Raw genomic sequence first — 26,270 nt, 5'->3', positions numbered from 1 at the left:
AGGTCCCTCTGCATAGCAGCATGCTGCAACTTTTTACCATTCAAGTAATAATCCTTTTTACTGTTACTCCTACCGAAATGAATGACTTCACATTTATTAACATTGTATTCCATCTGCCAGTCCTTTGCCCACTCACTCAATGTACCTATGTTCCTCTGCAAAGTTTCACAGTCATCTGCACACTTGGCTCTGCCACTCATCTTAGTGTCATCTGCAAACTTTGACACCCTACAAGTGATCCCCAACTCCAAATCATCTATATAAATTGTAAATAATTGCGGACCCAACACCGATCCCTGAGGCACACCACTAGTGACTGATTGCCAACCAGAATAGCACTCATTTATCCCCACTCTCTGCTTCCTGTCAGTCAACCAATCCTCTATCCATGCTAATACTTTACCCCCAACGCCATGCATCCTTATTTTATACAGCAGCCTCTTGTGTGGCACCTTGTCGAAGGCTTTTTGGAAATCTAGGTACACCACATCCACTGGGTCCCCATTGTCCACCTCGCTCGTAATGTCATCATAGAATTCCAAAAGATTTGTCAAGCATGACCTGCCCTTCATGAACCCATGCTGCGTCTGCCCAATGGGACAATTTCTATCGAAATGCCCTGCTATTTCTTCCTTGATAATAGACTCAAGCATCTTCCCCACTACAGAGGTTAAGCTATAATTCCCCATCCTTTGTCTACCTCCCTTTTTAAACAGTGGTGTCACATCTGCTGTTTTCCAATCTGCTGGGACTACCCCAGAGTCCAGTGAATTTTGGAAACTTATCGCCAGTGCACCTGCTATCTCTCCCACCATCTCTTTTAGTACCCTGGGATGCATTCCATCAGGGCCAGGAGACTTATCAATCCTTAGCTCCATTAGCTTGCCCAACACTACCTCTTCCGTAATAATGATTGTTTCCAGGTCCTCACCTACGTTCGTCTCTTTGTCAATTACTGGCATGTTATTAATGTCCTCCACTGAGAAGACTGATACAAAATACCTGTTCAATGCCTCGGCCATTTCATCATATCCCATAACTAAATTCCCCTTCTCATCCTCTAAAGGACCAACGTTTACTTTAGCCACTCTTTTTCGTTTTATATATTTATAGAAACTTTTGCTATCTGTCTTTATATTCTGTGCTAGTTTTTTCTCATGTTCTATCTTACTTTTCTTTATAGCCCTTTTTGTGGCTCTCTGTTGACCTTTAAAGTTTTCCCAATCTTCTAGTTTCATGCTGTTTTTGGCCACTTTGTATGCCTTCTCTTTCAATTTGATAGTCTCCCTTATTTCCTTAGACACCCATGGCAGATTACCCCTTTTCTTCCAGTCCTTCCTTTTCACTGGAATATACTTTTGCTGAGCACTTTAAGAAATTGCTTTGAAAGTCCTCCACTGCTCGTCAACTGTCCCACCATAAAATCTTTGTTTCCAGTCTACTCTAGCCAAGTCCTCCCTCATTCTCTTGTAGTCCCCCTTGTTCAAGCGCAGGACCCTGGTATTGGATTTTATCTTCACACTCTCTATCTGTATTCTAAATTCAACCATACTGTGATCACTCCTTCCAAGAGGATCCCTAACTATGAGGTCATTAATTATTCCTGTCTCATTACACAGGACTAGATCTAGGATAGCTTGCTCCCTCGTCGGTTCCATTACATACTGTTCAAGAAAACTATCACGGATACACTCAACGAATTCCTCCTCAAGGCTACCCTGACTGAGCTGGTTCGACCAATCTATATGTAGATTAAAATCCACCATGATAATTGCCGTACCATTTTTACAGGCATTAGTTATTTCTTAGTTTATTGCCCGCCCCAATGTGATATTATTTGGTGGCCTATAGACTACGCCTATCAATGACTTTTTCTTCTTAGAGTTTCTAATTTCCACCCAAATGGATTCAACCTCATTCTCCATAGAACCTATAACATCTCTCAGCACCGCCCTGATGTCGTCCTTGAATATCAGAGCTACACCACCTCCCTTACCTTCCTGTCTGTCCTTCCGAATAGTCAGAGTTTAACTTCATCATTTTGTTCAGTTCGCACAATCAGCTTACAATTTTAAGAATGCTGCTAATGCAGAAACTTAAATCGGAGATAAATTTTCCGAAATTTAAACTTTTTCATGCTACTTTTGCCCCTACAGAAAGGGTAACGTTACACGTCCATGCTGCCAGCAAGGAAGTTCACCGATCAGCTGTACATGTTAGAAATTTAGAAAAATGCTGCCCATGTTTTTCTAACTACAATGGTCAGAGTAGCACAGGCAGAGCATGCATGAATTTTTGATGCACATTGCTGATAGGGTGATGCTCCCTGCCAACATGAACTTGCAAAATTACAGCCATGGTGAAGTGCTTTCCAGAGCTGAATGACTAACAGGAAAGTTAATGCTACAAAGCTTCTGCTACTATAATTATTCCACAAGAATAACCTAAAGCTTAATTTGTTTCTTTTTAAATAACGACTGTAGGTCACAAGGTTAGAATTACCAGTTTAATTTTCATCAAGATCAGTTGATTATTGTGATCAAAAGATCAGATCAGCTGAATCCCTTGACTGAATTACCAACAATGTCCTGTGATATGAATTAAAGTTTAATTTTCTTTTTTTTAAAAAAACACCATCATGCAAACTGGTTGCGTGTTGGGATACCGCAATATTTTACACTCAGGCACTGGTTCCTCTATTGTCAGTTATAAACATGCATGATCAAAGAGGTCTGAAAACTAGAAGAAACCATAGATATGTTAAAGGTTGACACCCAATACGTCAAATATTAGATTTCTAGTACACAGATTAAAATCTCAGTTTCATTCTTGGCTTCAGATCATGCATTGCGCCAACATAGAAAATTTCTTAGCAGGTGAAATTTCCTCATTATGTTGTGATTCTGTTTAGTTAATCAACTGAGACTTTTTCACATTTCAATCAAAGAGGCTCTTGTAAAGCATAAAAGATAATCTCTACGGTCTTTCCTGTTGGATGTATATTTATATATTTTTCAGTTACAGTATTTACTTAACTTTTGTGAGTCACATTTCTATCAAAGGAAGAATTGTATTTATATAACATCTTATCATGACACCTAGAAATGTTTCAAAGTGCTTCCCACAATGAATTACTTTATGGAACACTATGACTGGTGTTATTTAGGCCAACAGAGCAATAATTTTATGCACAATGTGACAGAAATCACACCTGCCCAATGGAAACATATTAATTTTGTCATATGGGACACTGCTTGAAACATTTTTACTGGACATAGCTAATAACGTGCTTAAAAAAAGCAGAGCTGAGTGGCTGAAAACAGGGTTGCACATTTGCATTCTGAGAGGACAGGGGCTGGCTGAGAGACACGAATGGAGGTGTTCCTTGATTCAATTAGCAAGATTGGTCTGGGCAATAGTGTTGATCAACATCCTCTGACTTTGTAAGAGCTAGAACTCCACCCCCCACAGAGCGTGTCTGGAAAGTTTTGAAATCCAACAACCCTCCAAGAAGCTGCAGTTTCAAACAGATGGTCTCATGACCTACCTGCTGGCCAGACTGTGGCTTTTTAAATTGTGCCTCAGAGAAAGGAAACAGACTGCAACTGGACTGGCAGAAGTCTCTCTCTCTCTCTGTCTCCAGCAAAGTCCCAGAGACCTCACAGTGGCAACTTCAAGACTACAGACAAAACCTCTCTCCAATCTTCTGGTACCAGAGAAACAAGCCTGGAATTGTGCACGTGGCGCCAGTGAGGACTGTGGGCCCTTAACTTCAATTAAGGACATTACATCAAGGACACCAAGGACAGTACCTGTATTCCATTTATTGCTAATTCTACTTCAACACCCCCCACCCCTATTCTTTCTTCCTTTCTGTATCCATTTGTCTGTGTGTGTGCCTTTCGTATGCATGCGAGCATGGTTGCATAGTGTATTTTAGTGATTTCAACTGGTTTAGAGTGATAAGGCTAATCAACTTAAAATCTTTCTAGTCAAAACCTAAGAAAACCTGTCTGATTAATTACAATTGCAAATGAACAAAGTGAGCAAGGGCTCACCGAGGTAGTAAGCTAAAATCACTGTTTAAAAAGATAAACCCTGTTAAGGCCAAACCAGGAAAGGGGCAAGAGGGGAGCCCGAGACCCCTTCCTCACCCGGTCATAACAGAACTCTACAATGGCAAGGAGATAAATGACCAGTTTATCTGTTTTTGGTGCCATTGGCAAAGGCAAGATTATTGGCAAGGACAACTCATCGCTTTTCCCGAAAACTCTTATCCTATTCTGATAACGAGTCATAAAACCTGAAATGTTAACCCTACCTTCCTCTCTCCATAGATGCTACTAAACCTACTGAGTTTTAGTTTTAGTTTTAGAAATACAGCACTGAAACAGGCCCTTCGGCCCACCGAGTCTGTGCCGACCATCAACCACCCATTTATACTAATCCTACACTAATTCCATATTCCTACCACATCCCCACCTTCCCTATATTCCCCTACCACCTACCTATACTAGGGGCAATTTATAATGGCCAATTAACCTATCAACCTGCAAGTCTTTGGCATGTGGGAGGAAACTGGAGCACCCGGAGGAAACCCACGCAGACACAGGGCGAACTTGCAAACTCCACACAGGCAGTACCCAGAATTGAACCCGGGTCTCTGGAGCTGTGAGGCTGCGGTGCTAACCACTACGCCACTGTGCTGCCCTATTTTCCTCAATATATTTTGACTGTGTGCAAAGATGTTCATCCCGTGATGTCTGTAATGTCCTAGATTTTGCACCCATTGGCGAAGCAAGGGTTTCTAGCGACCTCTGTGGCAAGAAGTTTTACCTCTCTCAACATGCAATTGATTGTAGGTGTTGTTTAATGGGGATTCCCAGTGTCGCGCTGCAGTGATGTCATCAAGCTGTCCAAGCAGTCAACCACATTCAAACATTTTCAGACAGCCAACCAGCAAATGAAAAGCAGTAAAATCAAATCACTTTTTAAAACTTTTACACACAGCAAAAGATTGAGACATACACATGGGGTGAAGGTAGGTGAAATATCATGAAAAAAAACTAGTTTATAAAAAAAAAAGTAATTTAACCATAATGGAAACATTCAACAATATTCTACGTTTTTTTCAGGGCAGATCAGTTGCTCAACAGTAGCTATGACTCAGATAACCATTGGAAACCCAGTTGCACACCTTTGAAAAAGGTTCAACTTCTTCAGGGGTTTCTAACAGCAATGCGAGCCTGGAAAAGAGGAAATTCTCACCACGTCAACTGACTTCAATGAATGCCAGCTCAGGATGGGGGTCCACAGCACAGCCTGTGGCAGAGCAATGAATGACAGTCCACAAATTCAGGATTTCAAATCTGCCCATGCACTAAACTGTGAATAAATGCAAATACTGCAGATGCTAGAAATCTGAAATAAAAACAAGAAATGCTGGCAATACTCAGCAGGTCTGGCAGCATCTGTGGAGACAGAAGCAGAGTTAACATTTCAGGTCAGTGACCCTTCATCAGAACTGGCAGATATTAGAAATGTAAAAGGTTTTAAGCAAGTAAAGTGGGGGTGGGGAAAGAGATAACAAAAGAGGTGTTGATAGGACAAGGTCACAGAGAATAACTGACCAGAAGGTCATGCAGCAAAGGCAAACGGTATGTAATGGTGTGCTGAAAGACAAAATATTCGTACAGAGAGGGTGTTAATGGAAGAAAACTGATCAGCCAGACCCCAAGCACAAACATGAAAAAAAAAGTGGGTAGGCACAGTAGAAACAAACTAAACAAACTAAAATAAAATAAACACATAAAAAATAAGAAAAAATAACTGAAAATATAAGGGGGGGCCCGTCATGCTCTGAAATTATTGAACTCAATGTTCAGTCCGGCAGGCTGTAGTGTGCCTAATCGGCAAATGAGATGTTGTTCCTCAAGCTTGCGTTGATGTTCACTGGAACACTGTAGCAATCCCAGCACAGAGATGTGAGCATGAGAGCAAGGTGGGGGGGGGGGGGGGGGGGTGCGGGGGAAGTGTTGAAATGACCAGCAACCGGAAGCTCGGGGTCATGCTTTCAGACTGAGCGGAGGTGTTCCGCAAAGCGGTCACCCAATCTGCACTGGATCTCCCCAATGTAGAGGAGACCACATTGTGAGCAGCGAATACAGTATACTAAATTGAAAGTACAAGTAAATCGCTGCTTCACCTGAAAGGAGTGTTTGGGGCCTTGGATAGTGAGGAGAGAGGAGGTAAAAGAGCAGGTATTACATCTCCTGTGATTGCAGGGGAAGGTGCCCTGGGAAGGGGATGTGGTGATGGGGGTAATGGAGGAGTGGACCAGGGTGTCGCAGAGGGAATGATCCCTTCAGATTGCTGACAGGGGAAGGGAGGGGAATTTGCGTTTGGTAGTGGCATCACGATGGAGGTGGCAGAAATGGCAGAGGATGATCCTTTGGATGTGGTGGCTTGTGGGGTGGAAAATGAGGAAAGGGGAATCCTGTCGTGATTCTGGGAGGGAGGGGAAGGGGCTAGGGAAATGGGCTGGATATGGTTGAGAGCCCGGTCAACCACAGTGGGGGGGAAATCCTCGGTTCAGGAAAAAAGACGACATATCAGAAGCGCTGTCATGAAAGGTTGCATCATCAGAGCAGATGTGTCGGAAATGGAGAAACCAGGAGAATAGAATGGAGTCCTTACAGGAGGCAGGGTGTGAAGAAGTGTAGTCAAGGTAGCTGTGGGAGTCGGTGGGCTTAAATGTATATTAGTAGATAGCCTATCCCCAGAGATGGAGACAGAGAAGTCAAGGAAGGGAAGGGAAGTGTCGGAGGTGGACCATGTAAAGGTGAGAGAAGGGTGGAAATTAGAAGCAAAGTTGATAAAGTTTTTCAGTTCCGGACTGGAGCAGGAAATGGCACCGATACAATCATCAATGTAACGGAAAAAGAGCTGGGGGAGTGTTGGACATATCCCACAAAAAGACAGGCATAACTAGGACCCATGCGGGTACCCATAGCAACACCTTTTACTTGAAGGAAGTGAGTGGAGTTGAAGGAGAAGTTGTTCAATCTGAGAATAAGTTCAGCCAGGCGGAGAAAGGTGGTGGTGGATGGGGACTGGTTGGGCCTCTGTTCAAGAAAGAAGCAGACAGCCCTCAAACCATCCTGGTGGAGGATGGAGGTGTAGAGAAATTGGACGTCCATGGTCAAGAGGAGGCAGCTGGGGGCCAGGAAACTGGAAACTGCCAAAATGACGTAGGGCGTCAGAAGAGTCACGGATGTAGGTGGGAAGAGACTGGACCAGCGGAGAAAAGATAGTCAGGATAGAAAAAAATAATTTCAGTGGGCAGGAACAGGTTGAAACAATGGGTCTGCCGAGACAGTCTAGTTTGTGGATTTTGGGAAGGAGGTAGAAGTGGGCTGTCCGGGGTTGCGGGACTATGAGGTTAGAAGCTGTAGAGGGAAGATTTCCAGAGGAGATGAGGTCAGTGGCAGTCCTGTGGATAGTCACTTGATGTTCGGTGGTGGGGTTATGGTCCAGGGAGAGGTAGGAAGAAGTGTTAGAGTTGGCGCTGAGCCTCCGCAAGGTAAGGGTCGGTACACCAGATAACAGCAGCAGCACCAGTGTCTTTGAAGTTCTGGCCGGATGGGTAATGACATCGAACCAAAGTGTCTATAGTAATATTTGAAGGTATTGTGTCATTGATATGTGTCATAAGAGTCCTTAGATAGGACTTCTTTTGAATGAAAATAAACAAACCTATAGGATAATATAAAACTTGTAAATTACATCAAAATTGTTAATTCTTATGGACATCAACTATACACCATTGAATGCACAACTCATCACTAGAGGAAAAAAATGTTTCAAAATGGGTACAGGTTTGACTTTTCCTCACTCTGTCAAGTTGTTTTTAATTCTGTTTCCCCAAATAAGCACCTAAATTGTTTTTGTCAAGCAGGGAAAAGGAATAATTTCCATAGTTTTTAGATGGCTTCTGTTCATTCATGAAATATTTTCCCCAAAATTCTACATATAATGTGGTATTAAAGTATCCTTAATGCAAGGCACAGATAAAAATGGTCAGCAGTTAGTAAAAGTTCCCATCGCCGGCCTTACCCAACACCATCATCTGCATATCCAGTTGCATAGAAGTGCTCTGCACCAAGCTGTTGAAGACGCTGATCAATTTTCTTTCCACCATTGGCAAAAAAACTGTAATTGGAATCTCCAAGAGCTAGAGAGAATAAAAAATTTTTAATGGGTGCAATAAATTATAGCTACCACTTCTGATATTATCTGTAGAACCTAGAACATGTATTACCTAATACTGCATATTTTATGTGCGAATAGTGGTGAGTTGGCAAATTGCTATTAATTTCCTGAGCAAATTTCCTTGCTGTCTCTGGTAGTTCCCCAGTACCAGTAGTAGAGACAATTATAACAACCGGAGCATGTTCTTTCGCCAGGTTGAACTGAAAGAATAAGACAAGAGAAAGTGAATTTCTTCAAATATTAACAATCTGCATCATGTAGCACTCTCAAATGAAGAGGTTTTCAACCTGATTCAACAATTGAGCAAATGAACGAAATGAGAACTACAGCCACCAAAAAATCTCCCAAGGTGAAACTCCATTACCGTGCCTGTGTAACAGATACCGAAACAAAGATTTATTCTCCGTCACATGGCACAATAACAGTGATTATGAATGACAAAAAAAACTTTTCTTCTAAAACAAAATGTGCAAATTCAATACCCTTGCACTCCCGTAGGGAGCCACACTAAAAGGGAGTTCAGGTCAGAAAATCAGAGCTCAGTTTTGTAACCTTATGTCTAACTGACAATTGCTCTTTTGGGAGATTAGTGGGGGGGTGGGGTCAGATTTAAGCTAACGCATCAGATAGTACTATATTTTAAGGCTTGATTAACAGAATCTCAAATTTCTGTATTACAAGGAAACACCCATTTTTATGATCTGACCCAAAGATGACAGCATCTATATTTGTGTCTCCTGACACTGCAAAGCTTGCGCAGAGCAATCGTCGCCATCAGCGTGTCCGAACATTTGCCAGCATGAAACCGCGCATGTGCGCGACACCACATTATGACGTCAGACATATTGACGTTCAAGTGTTGCCTCACCTCTCAATGACTGCGATCATCGCCTCCATCTCCCCCAACAGTGCCCCGTTCCCTCCCACGATTGCCACTTCTTTTCCCTGCTCCCTCCTGCAATCACCACTTCTCTTCACCACTCCCAACTGTTCACTCCCACGGGGGTGGGGGCGAGTAGCAACGTGGGAACTGAGCAGCCGGGTGTGGGAGTGAGCGGGAAACTGAATGTGGCAATTGAGGGTGGCAGTGGAGAAGAGAAGTGGCAATTGAGGCGAGGTACTGCTGGGGAGGGGGTTTCTGGAGGCAGTGATCGCGGCCATTGAAGGGTAAGGGGATTTGGGTTCAATTCATTTTGTGCGTCAAATTGAGCAGCCCCATTTTTATTACTGGCAGCTGCCCGAGACATTACAGACAGTAACGTTTCAGTAGATGAGGCTACATTTGTGCATGTCCCAGCACTGCACCACCTAGTGGTTGCATTGTCAGCAAAGCACAGCCATTTAGTAAAGCTAAAACCACAACTGGACTCTCTCTTTTCTCACTTCCCCATCAGCAAAAGGTTTTGTTCTTAAATTCTACACAGGACATGTTTTTTTCTATGTGGAGAACTGTAAACCAAGGGGTGATCTGATTATATAACTGGCCACTAAGGTCATCGCTAACATTTTTAATTGCATCTGAACAATAAATACTTTTAGTGCACGAGATGTATCTCTGATATTGGGGTGTAAAATCGAGCATTAGTCTTGGCTCAGTGGTAGTGCCCGAGTTAGAAGGCAGTGGATACAAATCCACTCCAGGATTTGTGCAAATAATCTAGGCTAATGTTTCAGCAATAGCATTAACTGATTGCTGCACTGTCAGAGGTGCTATCTTTTGCAGGTGACATTAAACCCAGGCTGGTAGATAAAATATCCCATGGTACTTTTCATACAGGAAGTTCTCCCAGTATTATTCCCTCAACCCAATTCACAAACAGATTATCTGGTTGCTTATCTCATTGCTATTGAGATATTGGTGAGCAAATGAACAACCATATTTTCCTAGATTGCATTTCAAAGCTGCTTCATTGGCTTTGATGTCACACTCGCAGACAAATATTTAAGTGAGGTCAGTCACGGTAAACATCTATCTTCGAGTGCAACATCAAAGTGACAAATATATCCTCTCATACAAAACATATACTGTTTGCCGCGTGCATCATCTGATGTCAAAAGGTTATTTTCCAGTTACCTGTTCCACTTGGCTCACACAATATAAGTCAGCTACAAATCCTTTTCCATCTGCTGCCTCAGCAATTTCTTCAGCAATCGCTTTTGCTTGTCCAGTCTGAGACGCATAAAGCAACAAAATCCGGTATTTGGCTTCTAAAGGCATCCCTCTGCACCAGCTGCATAAATCAAGAATATTAGTCAATCACCATGTGCAATGTCAACAGATGATATTAGCTCAACATAAATAAAAAGACTTACATTTATAGGGTTGAATTTAGTGCAGCCATTTGGAGTGGGAATGGAGGTTGTGCGGGAAACTTGAGAATAGCGAACAAAAAAATCCAACGTCAGTTCTAGATGTAGTCAGCAGCGGGAAAGCACCAAGGCAGTGTCTCCACCCTTTGCATATAATTGTAAGCAATTCAATGGTGAGCTTGGAATTAAGTGGAATGACGGGCAACCCTCAGGTGCTGTCGGAACCCCGGCTGTTGAAAGCTGGCGGCACATAGGCTAGGCCTCTGTTCCACAACGGATAGGCAGTCATGATCAGCTGTAAATAGAGGAAAATGTAGGAGCCATTATCAGACTCCAGGGCTGTGCACTCTGCACAGCTGGCCTTAGTCTCGGGTGCAGTACCGGGTGAGTAGGGTCTCAGGTGGCTTGCAAGGGGGTGCTGGGTGTCAGGTGCCCAAACTATTGGACAAGGCGTTCGGGTGCCCATAGTACTGGGTGAGAGGGTCAGTTATCAGTAAGGGTGGGCACTGAGGGCCATTAGGGAGTCTGCTGAGAGAAGCAGCAAAGGGAAAACTGCCAAGACAGGTTCTGCAAGGACAGCGCTTTGGAGGTTGACTGATAACCTGGCATGAGTCTCAGACCCTGTCTGTTGGACTCCATGGCACGATGCAGTGCCGAAAGGAGGGCCAGGAGGCACCTGTGCCTGCCCGCGAAGATCCACAACGAGAGCAACAGTAGCCAGCCACCGCAAGAAGGGTCCACCTGTACCAGAGAATGTACCGGACTCAAGTCAGCTACTTCCAAATGTCCGAGTGACAGTCAGCGAAGACTACGGCTGTCCAGACAGGGCGTCACCGACTTATGCGCCATGCTGCAGGACGAGTTATGACCTATGGGATTTGGTGGGCATCCAGAATCACAGAATTATTACAGCATAGAAGGAAGCCATTTGGCCCATCATGTCTGTGCTGGATCTCCGAAGGAGCAATTTACCTTGTGCCATTCCCCTGCCTTCTCCTCCTAGCCCTGCACATTCTTCTTTTTCAGATAACAATCCAATTCCCTCTTAAATGCCTCAATTGAACCTGCCTCCACCACACTCTCAGAAAGCACATTCCAGATTCCAAATGCTCGCTCCCTGAAAACATCTTTCCTCATATCATTGCTTCTTTTGCCAATTACTTTTGTTCTTGATCCTTCTAGCAATGGGAACAATTTCTCCCTATCTACTCTGCCAGAGCCCTCATGACTTTGAATACCTCTATCAAATCTCCTCTCTACCTTCTTTTCTCCAAAAAAAAACCAGTCCTAACTTGTCCAATCTCTCCACATAACTAAACTTCATCACTGGAACCATTTTCGTGAATCTTTTCTGTTGTTACGGTCAGGTGAGGAGGGGTCGAAGGACGTCCCTCTTTTCCCTCTCCTTGTTTGACTACAACAGGTTCAATTCTTTTTTAAAGTGGATGTACTTGCCAAATCAGTGAGCGTTTGATTATTTACATGGTATGATCATAAAAAGAACCAGACAGGTGTTCTTGAGTTTAACAAAAAAAAGGTTAGCTTTATTGCACTTAAACCCAACCCAAGTAAAAGAAACTATGCTCCAACTTTCACACACACACATATAAATGCACAAGTGGGAAAGGGTAGATATGGTCACGTTAGAGGCCCTAGAACAAAAATGAGGGGCATACAGTCGGTGGAGTTTGGTGGGTCAGCTGGCTTCTAGCTGAATTCAGTGCGCGTGATGTGTGCGGTTCGAGGAGATAACACACACACCAACACACACTTGCCACATGACAGTTACCCAATGATTCAAGCATGGCGGTTAGCAGTGTGTATGCCTTCTTGCAATTTAACAGCCCAGGTCTAGGGACTTCTTTCTCACAACCAGGGTCCCATTGTTCAAGTGATAGTCCTGATGCTTTGCTAATGGGAACAGGCCATTGCCTTAAATTTCCCAGGTCATGGCTCTTGTTAGAATGAGAAAACATTTAGTCTCCCCCTTGGATTGTAGGATACAGTATTGCAAGTTAGGTGGCCATCTTAAGCTGCTGGCAAGGTCACCTTTCATCTGTTCCTTTTTAATTTCCAGCCAGTGGATTAAAAACTATCATGCAATATAACACATTGGCATGACACTGTACTCTTTGTAATGCCTTCACATCTTTCCTAAAGTGTGGCACCCAGAACTGGATGCAATAATCCAGTTGAGGTTGAACCAGTGTTTTATACCAGTTTAACATAACTTCCTTATTCCTTCTGATGAAAGGTCACAGACCTGAAATGTTAACTCTGCTTCTCTCTCCACAGATGCCGCCAGACCTGCTGAGTATTTCCAGCATTTCTTGTTTTTATTTCAGATTTCCAGCATCTGCAGTATTTTGCTTTTATTTCCTTATTTTTGTACTCTATGCCCCTATTGATAAAGCTTAGGATGATGTATGCTTTATTAACCACTCTCTCAGCCTGTCCTTCCACCTTCAATGTTTTATGCACATATGCACCCTCTGCTCCTGCACCCCCTTTAGAGTTGTCTCTCCACCTTCTTCCTTCCAAAATAAATCACTTCACTGCATTAAATTTCATCTGCCACTTTTCCACCCATTCCACTAACCGATCTATGTTCTTCTGAAGTTCTACACGATCCTCACAGTTCACAATGCTTTCAAGTTCTGTATCATCTGCAAATTCTGAGATTGTGTCCTGTATACCAAGGTCTAGGTCATTAACATCTCAGAAAGAGTAATGGTCCCAATGATGATCCCTGGGGAACTCCACTACCAACCTTCCACCAGCCCAATAAACATCCATTAACCACTACTCTTTGTTTCCTGTCACTCAGCCAATTTCGTATCCATGTTACTACCATTCCTTTTATTCCATGGGCTATAACTTTGCTCACAAAGCCTTTTGGAAGTTCATGTTCACCACATCAACAGCATTACCCTCATCAATCCTCTCTGTTACATCAAAAAATTCCAGCAAGTTAGTTAAACACGATTTATCCTTAACAAATCCGTGCTGGCTTTCCTTAGTTAGCCCGCATTTGCTCAGGTGGCAATTAATTTTGGCCAGATTTATTTCTTCTAGTAGCTTTCCCATCACTGAAAGTAAACTGACTGGCCTGCAGTTGCTGAGCTTATCTTTACATCCTTTTTTGAACAAAGGTGTAATAACTGCAATTCTCCAGAGCTCCAGCACCACCCGAGTCGAAGGACAACTGAAAGATTATGGCCACCCCGCACCTGTGGCATTGAAAATCACCGTGGCACTTGACTTTTACGCTTCTGGATCATGTTAAGGATCCACTGGGGAAAGGTGTTGGGTTTCCCAGGCAGCAGCACATCACTGAATCAAGGAGGTGATTAATGCCCTGTTCGAGATGACCAGCCACTATGTGTGCTACCAGAATGACCCTGACAGTCAGGCCGAGGCTATCGGATTCAGGGCCATCACTCGATTACCCCAGGTACAAGGAGTGATAGCCATATATGTGCAGTCTATCAAGGCTCCAATAGACCAGCCAGCCGCCTTCATCCACAGGAAGGGCTTTCATTCCATCAAAGTTCAACTGGTCTGCGATCACCGAAAGTGTTTCCTGCAGGAGTGTGCCAACTTTCCGGGAAGCTAACCGACCCGAACCCAACCAGACCTGATGACGGGTCGGGTCGCTCTTCCAGGTCCAAGATTCGGGCTTGGGTCAGGTTGAGCTGGATGTGGGCAGTGCTGCCTTGCTCCGGGAAGTAAACTTCAAATGAACATTCAGGAAGTCGAGGTAGGAAATGTGCAGTGCTCTGAAATCGAGGGAGAGGGAGAAACAGAAATCAAAGATGAAAAGAGTAGGGGGGAAAGGAGGGGAAAGAAACAACTACAAGTTCCGACATAAAGCACCCGAGTGAAATTAACCCAACCCCTTACACTCTGAAATCGATCAAGTCCGGGAGAAACTGACAAGCCCGGGGAAGATAACAGTAACTGCACTAAGCACAGAAACATCAACTGAGCTCTTGCTTTAATCTATACCTGGCCCAAGGATTTAAAATTATCCGGAAATAGGGAGATTCCCAACCAGAGTTCTCCGTGGAGATTTCTTTTTTGTTAATGACATCGGATCTTGATACAGTTCAGAAGCTTGTTTATTACATTGCATGATTTCCTGAAGTGGATACTTTTTTTTCCCCCACTAGTGCTCAGGGTTGCAGTGCCCTCGCCTGTTTAAAATCAGTGTTTGTTTGTTTTTTAAACTTTATGATGTTAATTGAACACGGGTACATCAACAACTGGCACCTGTACTCGATCACTGGTCTAGGGCCTGGCTACCCGACCAACCCCGAATGAGTCGGGTCAGGTCGGGCATTTAAAAAAGTTAGAGGACTCAGGCTTGGGTTGGTTGTTGTCAGGTGGGGCCCGGGTCAGGTTTTAACTTTATATCTGAGCCAGGCTCTAACCTACATACTTCAACAGTCCCAGGTGCCACAGCTTTTCAGGCACCTCACCCCCCCCCCCACCCCCAACCACCCTCCCCACCTTCAGGGATGAATTCTCAGGGACAAGGGCTACCCATTGAAGGGGAGACAATGCTGTAGTGGTAATGTCCCTGGACTAGTATTCCAAAGAACACAGGTTCAAATCCCACCACAGCAACTGGTGGAATTTATAATTCAATTAATAAATAAAAAAAACTTGAAAATGAAAGCTAGTTTCAGGGCACCATTACTGAGACTATCATTGTCGTACAAAACCCATCTGGCTCACTAATGTCCTTTAGGGAAAGCCTACATGTGACTCCAGATGAACAACAATGTGATTGACTCAAATGCCCTAGCAATCCACTGCTACAGAAGTCAAAAAGGAATAAAAACGGACAGATCTCCTGGTATCAACCTAGGCAGCGGAAACGACAATGGCAGACCCAGCCCTGCAAAGTCCTCCTTACTAACATCTGGGGGCTTGTGCCAAAGTTGGGAGAGCTGTCCCACAGACGAGTCAAGCAACAGCCTGACAATCAGTCACAGAATCATACCTTACAGCCAATGTCTCAGACACCACGAACACCATCCCTGGGTATGCCCTGTCCTACCAGCAGGACAGACCCAGCAGGGGTGGTGGCACAGTGGTATACAGTTGGAGGGAGTTGCCCTGGGAATCCTCAACATAAAATCCAGATGCCATGAGGTCACATGGCATCAGGTCAAATATGGGCAAGGAAACCTCCGACTAATTACCACCTACCGCCCTCCTTCAGCTCATGAATGGGGCAAGACAGTGGCGCAGTGGTCATGTCACTGAGCTAGTAATCTATTGGCCTAGGCTATTGCCCTGGGGACATGGATACAAATCCCTCCATGGCAGCTGGCAGTATTTAATTAATTAATTTAAGAAGTCTGGAATTAATATCTAGTCTCAGCAATGGTGCCATGAAGCTACCATTAACAGTCATTAGAAACCCATCTGCCATCCTTACCTGGTCTGGCCTACATGTGACTCCAGACCCACAATGTGGTTGACTCTTAACTGCCCTCTGAAATGGCTTAGCAAGTCATTCAGTTGTTAAGGGCAATTTGGGATGGACAACAAATGCTAGCCTTGCCTGTGACACACACATCCCAAGAATAAATAAAAGGAATCAGCATTCCTCCATGTTGAACACCACTTGAAGGAAGGACTGAGGGTGGCAAGTGCACAGAATGGACTCTGGGAGGGTGAATTCAATGTCCACCAGCAAGAGTGGCTCGGTTACATCACTACTGACTAAGCTGGCCAAGTCCTGAAAGACATAGCTGCCAGACAAGACCTGCGGTAGGTGGTGAGGGAACAAACAAGAGGGGAAAACCTGCTATATCTGGTGCTCAACCTATCTGTCACAGATGCATCTGTCATGACAGTATTGGCAGGCATGACCACCACACAGTCCTTGCGAAGACAAGAGTCCTGTCTTCACATTGAGGATACCCTCCATCGCGTTGAGCACCATGGGATAGCTTCAGAACAGATCTAGCAGCTCAAAACTGGATATCCATGAGGCACTGTGGGCCTTCAGTAACAGAAGAATTGTATTCAACCACAAACTGTAACCTAATGACCCAGCATATCCCTCACTCTACCATTACCATCAAGTCAAGGGATCAACCCTGGTTCAACGAAAACTGCAGAAAGGCATGCCTGAAGCAGCACCACACAACTAAAAATGTGTCAACACAGTGAAGCTACAATAAAGGACTACATGCGTGCCAAATAGCAGAATCAGCATGCAACAGACAGGGCTAAGCGATCCCACAACCAACAGATCAGATCAAAGCTCTGCAGTCCTGCCACATCCAGGTGTGAAAAGCAGTGGACAATTAAACAACTAACAGAAGAAGGAGGCTCCACAAATATCCCATCCTTAATGATGGGGGAGCCCAGCACATCAGTGCAAAAGAGAGGGCTGAAGCATTTGCCACCACCTTCAACCAGAAGTACCAAGTGGATGATCCATCTTGGCCTCCTCCTGATGTCCCCAGCACAGATGCCAGTCTTCAGCCAATTCAATTCACTCCACTTGATAGCACAAAACAGCTGAAGGCACTGGAAAGAGCAAAGGCTATGGGCCCTGACAACATCCTGGCAGTATTACTGAAGACGTTTGCTCCAGAACTAGTCGGTGCCCCTAGCCAGTACAACTACCACACTGGCATCTAACTGTCAATGTGTAAAATTGCACAGGTATGTCCTATCCACAAAAAGGATAAATCCAATCTGGCCAATTACCGCCACATCAGCCTCATCTTGATCATCAGCAAAACGATGGAAGGTGACATCGATAGTGTTATCAAGTAGCACTTACACAGCAATTGACAATCTGAGTTCTTTTTGCCCTCAGTCTGGTTCAGTAAATATACCGAGTCGGATGTGTAGGTAAAATCAATTACTTTATTTGCGCAGTAGCCGGCGGACTTACTCTGATACAGCGGCACTGACTCCACCAGAGTCTGTCGGATCCACCAGAGTAAGTGTTCGTTTGTGATACAGATACTACTGTTTATACATTAAGATTCATGCTACACCTCCTTGTTTAACCAATCAGTGCGGTACAATTCAGCTTCAACCAAGTGATAACGTGCAGTACATCTGTTATTGAGGTTAACAATACACTCCTTTCTTAATACATACTTGTTACTAACATAATATTGTTTTGCACCAGCAAGATAAAAGAAAGCAGACAAGCAAGATAAATTAGCAAAAGGAGAGAAGTCAGCATCATCATTCTGGTCTCTCCCCACATTTATCATGAGTTCCGTCTCTACCTCGTGACAGTTGATCCTGTTATCTTTAGCAAGTTTGCATTCCTAAGTGCTTCGTGCAGTCTGCAGTTACCCAAAGCAGCGGTCGTATACACTGATAAGAGGGGCCCTACATTTCTTATTATCAATCACACAGGGATGGACAGCATGTGTTTTACAAGAGTCCATTGCTCCAAACCACAGGGAGCTACACAATCATGCCATAAAGGAACAGATGTCCTTATAATTACCGGCGTTAGCTAGTCTATACAATTTCACACTTTCAGCCTTTACTTTTAACTATTTTGTTGCGGTTTCTGCAACCTTAAATCATACTATCAAAGCTCAGCAAAGCTACTATTCCTAACTTGGCTAAATTTCCCATTAAGCATAGTGTCATGCCTTTCTGCTCATTTCCACACAATAATCTGATCACTAATGGTTCACTCCTCCATTACCCCCACCACCTTGCCCCCTTCCCGTGGCACCTACCCCTGCAATCGCAGGAGGTGTAATACCTGCCCATTTACCTCCTCTCTCCTCACTATCCCAGGCCCTAAACACTCCTTTCAGGTGAAGCAGCGATTTACTTGTACTTCTTTCAATGTAGTATACTGTATTCGCTGCTCACAATGTGGTCTCTTCTACACTGGGGAGACCAAACGCAGACTGTGTGACCGCTTTGCGGAACACCTCCACTCAGTCCACAAACAGGACCCCGAGCTTCCGTTTGCTTGCCATTTCAACACTCCCCCCTGCTCTCATGCCCACATCTCTGTCCTGAGATTGCTGCAGTGTTCCAGTGAACATCAACGCAAGCTCAAGGAACAGCATCTCATTTACCGATTGGGCAAACTACAGCCTGCCGGACTGAACATTGAGTTCAATAATTTCAGAGCATGAAGGGCCCCCCATTTTACTTTTATTTTCATTTTTTTTTCTTATTTTTCCCTTTTTTTATTTTTCGTGTGTTTATTTTATTTTATTTCATCTTAGTTTGTTCAGTTTGCTTACCCACTGTTTTTTTTTCATGTTTGTACTTGCGGCTGTTCAAGTTTCAGTCCATTAACTCCCTATCTGTACTAATGCTTGGTCTTTCAACACACCATTAACATATTGTTTGCCTTTGCTCCATGACCTTCTGGTCAGCCATTCTGCGGCCTTGTCCTATTTACACCTTCGCCTTTGTTATCTCTTGCCCCACCCCCGCTTTACTTGCTTATAACCTTTTACATTTCTAATATTTGCTCGTTCTGAAGAAGGGTCACTGACCTGAAACGTTAACTCTGCTTCTCTCGCCACAGATGCTGCCAGACCTGCTGAGTATTTCCAGCATTTCTTGTTTTTGTACCCGATCACTAATGCTCAGTTTGGGTTTCGCCAGGGCCACTCGGTTCCTGACCTCATTACAGCCTTGGTCCAAATATGGACAAAGGAGCAGAACTCAAGAGGGGAGGAGAGAGTGGCTGCCTTTGACAAGGCAGCATGTGACCGAGTGTGGCATCAAAATTAAAGTCAATGGGAATCAGGGAGAAAACTCTCCACTGGTTACAGGCATACCAATCATAAAAGAAGATGGCTGTGGTTGAGGCCAATCACCTCAGTCCCAGGATATCACTGCAGGAGTCCCTGAGGGTACTAGACCCAACTAGGTCCTAGACCCAACCACCTTCAGCTGCTTCAACAATAACCTGCCCTCCATCATAAGGTCAGAAGTGGGGATGTTCACTGATGATTGTGCAATGTTCAGTACCATTCGCAACTACTCAGATACTGAAGCAGTCCATGTCCAGATGCAGCAACACCTGGACAATATTCAGGCTTGGGCTAATAAGTGGCAAGTAACATTCGCACCACACAAGTGCCAGGCAAAGCAACAAGATAGAATCTAACCATTTCCCCTTGACATTCAAAGGCAATACCATTGCTGAATCCCCCACTATCAACAACTTGGGGGTTACCACTGATCAGAAGCTGAACTGGACCAGCCATATAAATACTGTGGCTATGAGTCAGTCAGAGACTGAAAATTCTGAGGCAAATAACTCACCTGACTCCCCAAAGCCTGGCTACAAGGCACAATTCAGGAGTGTGATGGATATTCTCCACTTGCCTGGATTAATGTGGCTCCAACACCACTCAAGAAGCTCTACACTATCCAAGACAAAGCAACCCACTTGATTGCACCCCATCCACCAACTTAAACATTCGCTCTCTCCACCATCGACACACAGTGGCAGCAGTGCATATTGTATACAAGTGTATACCATTGCACTGCAGCAACTCAACAAGACTTCGACTGGAATAAAAACAAGAAATGCTGCAACCACTCAGCAGGTCTGGCAGCATCTGTGAAAAGAGAAGCAGAGTTAACGTTTCGGGTCAGTGACCCTTCTTCGGAACTGACAAATATTAGAAAAGTCACAGGTTATAAGCAAGTGAGGTGGGGGTGGGGCAGAGATAACAAAGGAGGTGTAGATTGGACCAGGCCACATAGCTGACCAAAAGGTCACGGAGCAAAGGCAAACAATATGTTAATGGTGTGTTGAAAGACAAAGCATTAGTACAGATTAAGTGTTAATGCATTGAATATTGAACAACAGCAAGTGCAAACTTTTTTTTCAGGTTTCCAGCATCCGCAGTATTTTGCTTTTATTTAAGACTTCTACTGGAGCCTGTTGAGTTGAGCTCATGGCCAAGGCGATGGTACGCAGGTCTGTGCGCATCTATAGGATCTCTCTCTCCATGTGGATCGCCAACCTCTCGATGGAGGAAGCCATACGCACACTTGCCTGAGATACGGCAGCACTCATAGCGTGGATCAACTCCTCAATTATCCAATCATGGCTGCACATGGCCTCTGGCATTTCCGCCAGATGTTGCTTTACCCCACTCTGCAACTCCATCACGCCCTGTGCTGTCAGCATTTGGAAAAAATAGCCATGGCTGGGCCAATAACAGTGACATTCAGCATTGAGAAACCAGAGTCAGATTACAAATCAGTAGCAATATACAGCTGCTCTTTGAGAATATTTTAAATAGCTACCAGGCACAGTACAGTAGGAAGAGTGTTGCTCCCAATGCATATAAGGAATCCAGAAATACTTCAGTCCATTTATAATACTAACATTACAATCAATTCAGATATGATGCAGAAAGACATTCACACAGAAATGATTAACAGCTGATACAATACCGCAGTTTGGCATTAAACAACTTACAATTGATCATTAGAATACTTTATAATCATTGTGTATGACTACAATACTGGAAATTCTGCTGTCAAGGCTATTTAATCTATCCAGTAACTTTTTTTTTTAAGACTTAGCATTTCACAAACATATGTTAACCCATCCCCACCATTTGTTTACAAGTACACAAGGAGATGCATTACATCTAAACATATTGTCTGGTCACTTGTACAACCAAACAAACCTACAGTTTTTTTTGGCTCTCAATCTCCCCAAGCCCCCTCCAAAACCGGACACTTTCAGTATCTTAAGTGCATCTATTTTAAAAACCTCCCACTGATTTAGGGGACACAGGAGCTTTATGTTACCTTTAACATGCAATTCGTTGAAAATCAAGATAATTCAAACTGAAGGAATGGTGCATTGGATTTAAGTGGTTAAATTGTTTAAGCGAATGCTGTCAGATCATGAGGGGTCCCCCACCCCGCGCCTTACTTTTACACTTCAAGAATTAGTCCACGGAGGAAAAAAAAGAAACAACGTGCGTTACTTACGTAGAAGGACTGGCAGTAATAAATGCCCTTTTCCTAATAGCCGCAGTAAGAAATACCCTTACGATAAAAATATGAAGACGATTATAAATGCCCTGCGACTGAGAGGCGCATGCTTTGCAGACCGATACCACCTGCTCACCAGCTCCTAGAAGAACAACACGACTAACTTTGGATAATTTAAAGGTTCCACTCGCTCGCAACATTGGCACACTGCGCAAGCGCACAACAACGACACCAGCTTGATTGACAGCACATCTACTCAATCATCATTTGGACGCAAGAACGGCTATCCAATGAATGAAACCTAAATGAAAGGCGGGATGAAGACGATGTTGCGTCACCCACTGGGAGTAATGACGTCACTGCTGGTGCTATCACTGGGTCAGCTGGTGAGTTCCTGTAATCCTCAGGCCTGCTCCAACTGTACTGTGAAGATCTGGGAAGAGTACTGCAGGAAGTGTCACTTTCTAAACGACAGGACTTTTTAGGCCACTGGACTTTGATCTGACTTGTCAAGTTCACTAATTTAGGAGGAATAAGTTTTGCTTACATAACAATAATCACTATAGAAAGTTCTTTGACATCTCAGTCTGAACGATGCAATATAAATACAAGAGTTACTATTCTGGTGGATACGTCAATATTAAGATATATCACTGAAAATATATACATAGCTCCCCATGTTTAAACAGGTTTCCAATTCACATCAATCTCGTGTAAAAGGATACAATTGATTCCCAGATGTAAACTTAAAGATTATCTGCAAAACAATAACTTTATTAAATAGCACTCGGCATGGATTCACTCAGAAGGGGCAGATCCTGTCTGACTAACCTGCTTAGAGTCATAGAGTTATACAGCACAGAAACAGGTCCTTCGGCTTATCGTTTCTGTGCCGGCCATCAATCACCTAACTATTCCAATCCCATTTTCCAGCACTTAGCCCGTAGCCTTGTATGCTATGGCATTTCAAGTGCTCATCTAAATATTGTGAGGGTTCCTGCCTCTACCACCTCTTCAGGCAGTGTGTTCCAGATTCCAACCACCCTCTGGGTGAAAATTTTTTTCCTCAAATCCCCTCTAAACCTCTTGCCCCTTACCTTAAAACTATGCCCCCTGGTTATTGACCCCTCTGCTAAGGGAAAAAGTTTCTTCCTATCTAACCTATCCTTGACTTTGTGGAATCAATGTCCCAAGTGGGGTGTGGTGTCAGCCCAGTGACATGTCATACCAAGATTTCCAAAAAGGCATTTAACAAAGTTCCCACTTGAAAAGCTATTAGTTAACCTCAAAGCTTTGGGGATAAATTTTGAACATGAATAAGAAATTGACTACAACATGTACTTGGGTGGGGGGGGGGGGGTGGGTGCTTCTGGGTGTAATGATCCAGGGATTGGTGGTGGGATCACTACTCTTTCTAATTGACATCAATAAGTTGAACTCAGAAACTCAAATTGATTACATTTGCATACTGGGGGAGACAGTTTCGAAATTACAGAATGAGTAGGCAACACAAATAAGTGGACAGACCATGGCAGACAAAATTTTATGCAGGCAAGGATAAAGTAGTGAACATAGGAAGGAAAAATGGTTAACACACATACTCCATGATGGCTATGGATGAAGCTGAAAAAGGACTTTGAAACAGTTTTAGTTAATTTGATACTTAATATGCTGTTCTGCATTGGCTGGACAATCAGCAATCAACAAAATGTTGAACTACCTAACCAGAACAGAAATATACAAGTTAGAGGCTCTGGTCAGACTATGCCATGTCTTCAGTTCTAATCACCAAGACACAAAGGAGACATTCAAGTATGTATGTTCGTTTGAGACATTCAAGTGTTTGAGGCAGTGTCATGAGACCGATTTCTAGTGTTAGAGGCCTGAGTTAGAAGAAATTTGTGATTTTAATTTTTGGCATTTGGCATCTGAAATATGTTTCCTAAAGGTATTTAAAACGTAGTAAATGGCATGGAAAAGCTAAATCTGGAAAAATATTATTGATGAAGTTGAAAGAGTAGAACAATAAACAAGAGGCCACAGATTTACACCAGTAAAAGCTACATTTAAGACTGATAAAGAAATTCTTCTCCACACAAAGTGTGACTAATTGATTAATACTTGGAATGGACGCCCAGATAAAATACTGGAAGCTATAACTTGTTGACCTACATTGCCCCCAATTAAAAATTCACATCCTCGTGTTTAAATCTCTTCCTGGCTTTGCCACTCCCTATCTTTGTAATCTCCTCCGACTCTGGCTTCCTAGCTAACCACCTTCCCTTTGCCCAAACATTGGCAGCCATGCCATTAGCCACAGAGGTCCCATGCTTTGGAATTCCCTCATTACACCCACCTGCCCTTCCTCCTTTAAGACCTCCTTAAAACCCCTTTTTTGGCCAAGCTTTTGGTCATCCCTTCTAATATAGCCTTCTTTGGTTCTGCACCGATTTTTGTTTGATAACATTCTGTAAATTACCTTGGGATGTTTCCACATTAAAGGTACTATTTAATTGCAATTTTCTGTGTTAGTTTACACAGGAAATTCATTGTTGGTTGAATGATCAATGTTGGTCAGGACACCGAGTGTAAATCTTGTTAAGCATGAAGAAATGCCTTAGAATTGAGAAAGAACGTAACAAGAATTGAGAGGATCCAGATAACATCATCGACTTGGGGCTTTTCTGTGCATTTATGTGGCAGATGAATGTTAACGATAATAAATCTAAAGATAATGAATTTAGGAGTAGGAAGTGTGTATGTAAAATGTTGAAGGAAAAAATAATCTGTGAGATTATTAATCATTCCCGGAAAAATTCCAGTCAATGTGAATCTCTTATCAACAAAACCAATCAAATGCTGTGCTAAGATGCATCTTGAGAGGGTATTTGTCTATAAGTCTAAATAAGACCACAATGAAATGGCATTTGGAATATTGAAATTTTGGGCATTACTTTCTAAAGGACAATGAGGAATTGGAGAAACTCAAAAGAGAGTGGCAAGGATAATTCTGGTACCTATAGTTTTAGTTATGAGGTTGGACTCAGAGCTAAATTGGCTTTAAGTGGTTTGAGGGAGACACACTCTGGGTCTTTAAAATGCTGAGAGGCATTGGCACTGTTTGACTTAAATTATGAGCACAGAGCTAGAGGAGACAAATTTAAAATTAACAAGTATCAAGTGAAGTTTAGAAGAAGTTTGATTTTCTTTCCCCCACACAATACGAGATATGTGAGGTAGAGACCATAATTATGTGGATTGTATGCGGAAGGAGCATGCTGAAGGGGTTGAATTGCCTTTCTTTTATTTAATGCTTTCATATGTCTTTATGTCTTAGTTGCTGGAGGAGGAAGAAGTGCCAAAAAAACTCTCAAGTCATTTTCATCGTGGCAATGTCAAAGGCAGGTTTTGCAGTAGTTTGCACAGAATTTGCTGGAGCGGGACATCTCATGGTATGCCCCATTAGTTAGATCTTTCTTCTCACCCTTCAGCTCAAAAACATTTTTGGGCGTAAATTGCTGGAAGTGCAAGCTGATAACAGTACACAGAGGTCAACATGGCATCTGGGACCTTGGTGAATGATGGGACCAGCAGTCCATCTCCTTAACTAATTAAATTTAAGTATAGGAGAAAGAAACAGAGGAACAACAGAAAAGGAAATAGGGTAAATTACAGTCAAATTAGAGATACAGCACTGAAACAGGCCCTTCGGCCCACCGAGTCTGTGCCGACCATCAACCGCCCATTTATACTAATCCTACATTAATCCCATATTCTCTACCACATCCCCACCTTCCCTCAATTCTCCTACCACCTACCTACACTAGGGGCAATTTACAATGGCTAATTTACCTATCAACCTGCAAATCTTTGGCTGTGGGAGGAAACCGGAGCACCCGGCGGAAACCCATGCGGTCACAGGGAGAACTTGCAAACTCCGCACAGGCAGTATCCAGAACCGAATCCGGGTCACTGGAGCTGTGAGGCTGCAGTGCTAACCACTGCACCACAGTGCCGCATAGGCACAGAAAGAAAAGTAGAGAGGGAAACAAAAGAAATAAGACAAAAATTAAACATTACAAATTTTTTTAAAATTCTGTAAGAACAATTTACACATGTGGGAATGAGATTCAGCTGTCAAAACTATTCCCTTTCTGGGCCGAAGGGGTTGAGTACCATTGTGGCATTGCAGGAACATAAATTGTATGATTAAAAGGATCCTTAACACTGTTAAGTACCAGCCCTAACTTCCTAAAGCGAGTTTAATTAGTTAATGTCATTGACATGAGTATTTTACATTTATAAAAAAATTCTTGTTTGTGTGTCTACATATTAACACACACATATCTAATTTTCAGTAGTTATTTGATTCATAATATTGAAAACCTTAATTATTTGAAAGACATAAGTGGATTAAATGCTGATTTGTATTATTTCTGTTGCTGTTTTTACTTAGCTAATTTAAATTAAAGTCGATGGGTAAGTCCTGAAGAATACTTTTCAAACCCAAGTTAGAATTTGAAGATTAAGGTAAGTGTAAAGTATAATAAGTGGTGATTCACAAATTAAAATCAACTGCTTACATTTCTAACATAATACATAGTTGTTAATACAGTTTATGATTATTTCAGTCATTTTTACATAAAAAAAAATTAAATCCCGTAAAACACGAAACTATGATCTGGTAAAGCGAG

At 43.1% G+C, this 26,270-nt stretch overlaps 1 protein-coding gene across 3 annotated transcripts in view; it reads right to left on the bottom strand.

The window, feature by feature from the left end:
• mtrr (5-methyltetrahydrofolate-homocysteine methyltransferase reductase) overlaps positions 1–26,270 on the bottom strand; it is a 146,834-nt gene that overhangs the window by 109,966 nt on the left and 10,598 nt on the right. For 2 of the 3 annotated variants that reach the window (XM_068010128.1, XM_068010138.1), the window contains 3 exons: positions 10,346–10,502; positions 8,321–8,471; positions 8,116–8,233 (listed from right to left, as the gene is read on the bottom strand). In XM_068010128.1, coding sequence (XP_067866229.1) covers positions 8,116–8,233; positions 8,321–8,471; positions 10,346–10,489 — 413 coding nt within the window. In that variant the 5' untranslated portion in view covers positions 10,490–10,502. Of the gene's footprint in view, positions 1–8,115; positions 8,234–8,320; positions 8,472–10,345; positions 10,503–21,573; positions 21,777–26,270 lie in introns of those variants that run through there. The other variant, XM_068010118.1, reaches the window with a different exon arrangement.

This window comes from Heterodontus francisci, chromosome 2 (assembly GCF_036365525.1).
Source record: "Heterodontus francisci isolate sHetFra1 chromosome 2, sHetFra1.hap1, whole genome shotgun sequence".
Classification (NCBI taxonomy): Eukaryota; Metazoa; Chordata; class Chondrichthyes; order Heterodontiformes; family Heterodontidae; genus Heterodontus; species Heterodontus francisci.
This window is presented reverse-complemented; position numbering and strand designations above follow the sequence as displayed.